This window comes from Cibotium barometz, chromosome 47, assembly GCF_041138505.1.
Source record: "Cibotium barometz isolate CiBa-2024 chromosome 47, ASM4113850v1, whole genome shotgun sequence".
NCBI classification, from domain to species: domain Eukaryota; kingdom Viridiplantae; phylum Streptophyta; class Polypodiopsida; order Cyatheales; family Cibotiaceae; genus Cibotium; species Cibotium barometz.
The window spans coordinates 16088195-16095633 of record NC_141092.1 but is presented as its reverse complement, the minus strand read 5'-3'; the positions used below and the strand labels follow the sequence as shown (position 1 = coordinate 16095633).

Sequence of the window (7439 nt, the reverse complement as noted above, 5' to 3'; positions counted from 1 at the left end):
CACACATACATGAACACACACCCACATAAGGATGCATGCATGCACACTCACATAAAGAATTGTTACAAATGCTTCAAAGAACAAAATGTAGGCAATACAAGAATAAAATTTGATCTAACTTTTACTTCCCCATGGCTTTTTGTGCATCCTTTAGTTGTCACCTCATAAAAGAAGAGATGCACCCACAATGAAAACTTTACTAATAAATGGCTCTGAAATTTGTAGTCTTTTACCTTGTAATTGAAAAAAATTGGTGAATTTTGGTCGATGCACTTACGCTAGCCCCTAGGATGCTGGTTAAGCCTCGGGAAATGAAGTAGTTGTGTATTATTTTGATAGTTGTCACACTTCAAAGATTTACAACATTTGTTGCGTTGGAAGGTTCTTCTTGGACCCTTTAAAGCCATAAACTCCTTTGGCTCTTGGTGTGATAGAGAGAAACTCTCATAACCAAGTGAGTAATGATGGCATTCACAAAGATAATGGAGCATTGGGGCTGTATTCCCAAAGTTCTTTTGATAGAAAGTTGGCAAAGCTTATATTGTAAAGTTCTTAAGGCTTGGAAGGCCCTTCTTGGGCCCTTTAAATCTAGATTGCTCTTTTTCTCACATGGTGATAATAATATCTCTCCAAAGATCTTTCCTTTTGGACATAGAATGGGGATTCCTCTAAATCTAGATTGCTCTTTTTCTCCCTTGGTGACGATAATCTCTCTCTCCAAAGATCTTTCTTTTCGGACATAGAATGGGGATTCCTATGAATGTTTTGGGGCCATGTAAAAAAAGGTTGAATCTTTTCCATATTGCAAGGTGGCCACATGATAGAGACACGTTCGACACATAGCTTGTAGGTAAAGCAAGACACGCGGCATGGAATTCTAAGATGCCCCAACTTTGGGGAAAGGGGTTGTATATGATTTGATTTAGTGTGCCATTGTGCAAAATTGATGTTTGATGGATGCCTTGCATATAACTAGGGGGGCTTCCCAAAGACCTGCTAGAGCCAACGTTGGGCGATAGTAGGAGCTTGTCCACACCTCGGACACGACCACACTAGCACATGATGTTGTAAGGAAGGTGTGGCATTGTGGGTGGGCAGGGCGTGTGTTTTGATGTGGCCGGGCGGGGCGGCATCTAAAGTGGCATAATGTAGATGAAATAGATGCTATTTGGTGATGTGGATAAATACAGACTATTTTGTGAATGCCCAACCTAGTCAAAATTGGGTGGCCAATTTCTAGGTGTAGGTTATTTGGTGAATGTCCACCCTACTCAAAATTGGGTGGCCAATTTCTAGGTGTAGAATACCTTTAAGGCTAGTCAAAGGTGGTCATGGTTGAAATTTCTTTTATCCACCCACATCCTGATGTGACGGGTTCTGACAACTTCAAGGTGCTTTGCCATGGCAGCAGGTAGTTATTTTGCACAGGAGAACGGAACGGCCTGCAAGTTATTTTGCATTGGCTTGCCTTTCCTTCAAAGAGGAAGAGCTTGTAGCAGGTTTTCCCGCTACTTACCCACAGCCTCTTCTCTTTTGATTCCTTATGGGCGATCGCGTTTGGTCCTCTTCTAGCCTTACAAATCGCCTAATTCTGTGTTTTTGCAGTAACCCATTTCCATAAACATGGCCTCTGATCTCCTCTTCATGTTACCCGTGCTTTCCATGGCACCCTCTGTGCACTGATGTCCAAGTTTCTATCATCTCTCCTATTCACACCCCATAGCTATGCTACAGTGGCAACTCGCATTGGCAGCAGGGCTGCCTGCTGCAGCAGTCCTTATTGTACTCTTCATTGCCTTTTACAACTGTTTCTGCTGCAGTGGGGGTAATGGACATGGGCATGTGGGTTATAGCCATGGCCATGAGAATCCCAGAAGCCAAAGCAGACTCTTCACAGGATTCCACATGAGCAAGAAGGACCCTTTGGACTCTGCCCTCAGACATAGCAGCAGAGTGACCAGTGTGTGGAGAATGACATATCCCGTCAAGCCCTTTGATTGGAGTGAGCATCCCACCCTCGTTACCAAGGCGGTGGAACACGGATGGAGCGCCTTTTCCTTCACCTACACATGTTCCGCATGCCTTGTCCCTGTCAACTTTTGGGATATGTGCACTTCCTGCTCTCGTAGGCAGGAACATGAGCCAGAGATCTCATGGGAGATGGGTGGCGGCTCAGAATATATGCAAAAGCTATGGCTGAACCCTGGCATGTTGCCCAAAAAGGAAAATGCCATTGGCCTTGTTCAGGCTCTGCAGACAGCCCTTCCTCTCCCTGGACCCCCATTGGGTTCCCATTTTTTTCCACAAGAAGGGTATTTTGAGGTCACCATCCTGGCTGAGGGGCGTGAGTACAATGTGGATGCATCTCAGAGCTCTTTTGTTGAAAATGAGCATGTCAAGCTCATCTCCAAGTCTGGGAAACATCTGGTGTCTGAGCTCTGTGGAGAGCAGCAGCAAACCCAAGAGATGGGCAAGAGTGCAAACTTGGTGGAGAGAGGTGAAAATCTGTCCAGCAACATTGAGTTGAGCAAGCTTTCTGTTAAGGAGAATCCTCTCCGTCGAGAGATGGATAATATGCAAGTCATTGCAGTTGGTTTGGCCACAGGAGCAACCCCTCCTTTCAGTTTCCCTGGTTGTGATGCCGGATCTGTTGGATTCCATTCAAGTGGGCGTGTTTACCTGAATGGTGAGCCTTTGCAACATGTGAACAGTTTAATAATCCATTGAGTGATGCAAAATACACTACAACCCATATGAGGACATGATAAATGGCTTGTGTTTGCCTAATGAGATCATGTGTGTGTTCAGAATTATGATCATTTTTCCCTCCTTGCATAAAGGTTGGATGTTGCATGAATGGGTATGCCTTGCATAGGTTTTCTACCCTTACTTTTGCCTGCCAGGAGGCATTATTTTTTAGATTTTAGATGGTTTGTGCCAGGTTTGACCCCTTTATTTGCATGAAGAAAGGTTTTCCATGGTCTCCACCGTGGTTTCTGCCATGCCTTACCCTCTCTTCTCGACTCGTTTTTGCATCAAGGTAGGCTTCCCATGTTCTCCACCATGGTTTACACCCCGCCTTTTTAAGGTTTAATGAAAGGTTTTCCATGGTGTCCCTGATGGTTTTTGCCATGCATAACCCTCCATGTTCAATTCCTTTTTCTGTGCATCCACAAGGTTTCCGCCATGCTTTACCCTCCATGTTCAACCCCTGTTTTCTTGCGTCCAACATGGTTTTGACGTTGCCTTACCCTCCACATTTTACCCTTTTTGCGTTAAGGTTTTCCATGGTGTCCACCATGGTCTCTGCCATGCATTACCCTCTCAGACATCTCTAAAACATTTGATTTTTTCTTTTGCAGGTTCAGTCCATGTTGAGCAAGAATTGAAGGTCCCTGCGGTGAAACGCTCATGGGGTGTTGTCAACACGACCGTGGGATGTGGATTTGATCCTTTTTCAAAGCGGGTGTTCTTTACAGTGGATGGAGAGTGTGTATACGAACTCACTACAGCCAGTAATGAGTTTGGAAACCCTCTGTATCCTACGGTTGCAGCAAATTATGATGTTACACTAATAGTTAATTTTGGCCAGAGCTCATTCAAGTATGATGTTGCAAATGCCCATCGAGTTTCAGATCCATGCTTCAGGAAGCCTTTCTCAAGGTCCATGAAGAATGGCTCTATGAATGAGGACAGTGGGGATCTTTTTTCTATGGGAAGGATAGACTCACACTGGCTTACAGAGAATGGGTCGCCGAGTTCGGATTATCTTCAGCACCGGCATGTCCTGTCAGAGACTGAGTCAGATCTATTTGAGATTGTGCTGGATTTACGAAGCTAAGGGGTTTGCTTCTCACTTCCTTTCTCTTATTGGAAGTGAAGTGATACCAAAACATGTGGTTTACACTCATGGGGACTGGTGCATTTTTCACAATGGCAGTGAGAAGATATGCTAAGTGGATTTTTAGGCTTATTTTTATGGAGACCATAAGGAGCAGGTTTCTTGGACTCATGATTGAGGTCAGCCATCTCAGCTGCTACATGCTACTGCTAGAATCGGCTAGAGTTGATGATAAACAGGCATTGAACAAGATGAACTTCTGGGTGGAGCTGGTGCTTGCTGCCTTCTGGTTATGAGGAGGAGGGAAGTATATAAAGCAGCAATAGTCTTAACTCTGTGATGCAGAATGCCACTTGCTTGGATGCCTCTTATGCTCATGGATGACATTAATGCTGGTGGACTTGGGAGACTTACTTTGACAAAGCTTTCAAGAGCTTTCTTTTATGCCATCTTTGAGTCTTGCCTTTGCCTGCCTTCTTGTGCCCAACACCTCAAATCTTACAAGAGCTTTATGTAAAATTGGGAACAGTGATTCCAACTTTTTTCCTCTTTGTTGTGCTTAGAATAAAAAGACTAGCTCGTGTAGCCAAGGATCTACTTCCCTTAGTGCTAGGCTTCATTATGGCTGAGTCTGCCCTGCATCTCCGGAGGTTTGACAGAAACTCAGTACGAAGGCCTTTGTGTGAATATATGCTCTTATGTGTGTGTGTGTGTGTGTGTGTGTGTGTGTGTGTGTGGAGTGCGTGTGTGAGAGCATATCTTGATATAGAGTTCTACACCCACTATTGGACACTGATGACGTTAGTGGGGATGTTGTAGTATCTAGTCCATACTATGCATAATGCAGTTGTCGATAGTTATATAGTGTTGTGGGTCGACTACCATGAGTATATAACATGCATGTTCCTAAAAGGTGAATTTGGGCATCTTCTTGTATTCATCTAGGTGTATATATATATATATATATATGAATTTTCTATAAAAAGATTACTCTCTCCTAGATAGAAAATGGACTTTAGGAGGATCAAAATATATTAAGGAACTCATGTTTGGTTGATGCATTTAGTCAACGCTTAATTGTGACATGAGAATCTATCCTTTCTTCAAGTTCTTCTTCACCTTTCACAATCACCAACCAAATAACCTTTGAACTTTCAACCTTAAATCAACACTCCACACACCTTTGCTATGAGATCCATTTGGCCTTTTACAAGTTGTGCACGCAATTTCAATTTTGCATTGCTAATCATTAAATCACTCCCTAAATTACAAGTTGGAGGGATTGTTGAAAATAGGAGCTACTGTGTATACTATGTGTCTAGTGGATGCTATAGCTTGTTCGGTCTAAGGTCTCTGGCACTTACCTATGTGCCTTTTTATCCAAGCCCTCAAGAGACAAGGGAGTAGAAAGCTTCCCTTGAAGGTCTACGACTTGTATGCTTCATGATTTGGTTTTATTAGATGACACTAGATCAACTAGAAATTGCATTCATTTTGAGCACAAAATGCTAGGTTAGAACACCTCTAGAATTTGACTCTCATGTTCTTAGTGATTAGATATTCATTTGAACAATATTGTTCACATTTATGATTGAGTATACAAAGCCACTTCTCATCGAATCTCAACAGAACCATGATGTTCAACGTATTACAAGAGATTTTATTGCAAACTCGAAAGCCAGATATTGGTATTAAGCACTCCATAGGTTAACATGGTTTTATCCATTTGACTTATCGTAAGGTGCTTTGCTATCTTACCCGCTTGAACGATCACTTATCTTTTATAAGACAATGTGGGAACATATAAATCAACCTTACCTTGTGCTTAATGTCAAATAGGAAAAGAAAGGACTTTGTGTATATACTTGCTTAAGAGAGTCGATAAGAAAGGTGAACCATTTTTAAGTTTGGCTTGCCTAGTGTATATACTTGCTTAAGAGAGTCAATAAGAAAGGTGGAACCATTTTTAAGTTTGGCTTGCTTAGCGTGAAAACTAGTCACTTGTATATAAGTCATTTTTTACAATAAGCAATACAAGATTAGTTCTTTGAAATCGAATACTTGTGAGCTTTCCTTCTTCTCTACTTTTGCTTGCTTGTGCTCTATTGAATGTGATGGAGGCTTGCTAAATAGGAGTGTTTGTATGTTTTCCTCTTGCATTAGCATCCCCTTCTTTCCTTGCCTTTTTTGAGAGAACCATTGCGAGAACGAATCTATTTTTGCCTCCATCTAGGCATAGAGAACTCTTTCTTAATCCCAAGGCAAGGAGCATTCCAATGTGACAATAGAGTAATGATGTAAGAACGAGCTAGTGCACCTATATTAGAAAGTTGTAATTAAGGCAAGATTCAATGACGCATGCTTAAGGCTAAGGTAAGCTTTTGATTTGAACATATTTTGTGCCGCCATCGATTAGACAAAGATCAATCAAGCACTCTAGCAAAGCCGCAGCGGTGGCATCTAAGCTTTCGTTTGTGGATGAGCAAATAATATTGTAGGCTTTATGTACATGAGTATCCTCCTAATTGTTGAGATTCAAGCTCGATGTCAGCTTGTGCCAGTTGCACCATGTGCTGGCATGTTAGGTAGCAGCATGTGTGAGACATAAATGACCGTGTCCAGCTGGTCATAGTGTGTGGACATTAGCTAGGGTTAGCTGTGTGTGGACACAACACATAGTGTGTGTTGTGTATTATGGATTATGGCTTTATGCAGTGTGAGAAGGGAGATGGCTTCCCTCTCTATAGTTAGGGTTTACAATATATACGAAAATAGAGCAGATTTCACATATTTTTGATACGAGGAGGCCAAATACTACTTGTGTGATTGATTAAATCCATAACTTGCTTAGCAATTGTGTGATACTTGTGTGATTGATTGAATCCATAACTTGCTTAGCAATTGTGTGATACACATACTATAGGAGGTTGCTATATGATTGGTTGACGCAATTATGCATTATGGAGTTGGAAATGAGCTGATTAAACAGGATGTGTATTGTGATTAGTGAAATAGAGGGTGATTAATCGGTTAATTACTCTCTCATCTTAAACAATTGGTCTAATTCCTTTTACATGGAGTTAGTGGACATCATTGCTAAGCTAATGAATGCTTGGTCTCCCAATTTGGACAAGCATTGAAGAAACTATAGCAATTCTACTACTGGCTTTACTGGTTTTTCTGGTTTTTCTCAAAACAGAGAAGGAGATTTGACAAATTTGGTATGTACGCATCTTGGTTGGTGCTGATATGCAACATTGAGCTTGTTTAGGTGTCAATGCAAGTTATCAACACTTGATCGAACCACTACATTGCAATTTGAAGCCTTGGAAAGCGCGCCAAAGCAGGGTACCTTGGACTGCATATGCCAGTTCATTTTGGATGCAATCAGGTTAATTTTCTACATCAAAAGTGAAGTTTATTGAGTACTTTGGAGTATCTGGAACACTTATTAGAGTGTGGTTGAGCTGAGGAAGGTCGTTTACAGATTTGGACGTGTGCGGAAGGTGCATTTGCATTGAGCAAATATGTCAGACAACCCAGTACAAATTGTGGGTGAAAAGTTGGATAGGAAGAACTTCCAGGCATGGAAGTACAG

The 7439-nt window shown here is 41.9% G+C and overlaps 1 protein-coding gene across 1 annotated transcript; it reads left to right on the top strand.

Moving 5' to 3' along the window:
- The first annotated feature begins 1349 nt into the window (after positions 1–1349).
- Positions 1350–4705, top strand: LOC147611412 (uncharacterized). The gene is made up of 2 exons (XM_086784500.1): positions 1350–2686; positions 3363–4705. The coding sequence occupies exons 1-2, from the start codon at positions 1726–1728 to the stop codon at positions 3839–3841; spliced, it is 1440 nt and encodes a 479-aa protein (XP_086640626.1). The 5' UTR covers positions 1350–1725; the 3' UTR covers positions 3842–4705.
- Positions 4706–7439: the final 2734 nt, after the last annotated feature.

What these genes read in the sequence shown, in the direction of transcription:
- LOC147611412 (XM_086784500.1), top strand. Translation starts at nt 1,726, where the DNA reads ATGCTACAGTGGCAACTCGCATTGGCAGCAGGGCTGCCTGCTGCAGCA. An exon ending in TGGGCGTGTTTACCTGAATG is followed by an intron (nt 2,687 to 3,362) that starts GTGAGCCTTTGC and finishes TTTCTTTTGCAG; the next exon opens with GTTCAGTCCATGTTGAGCAA.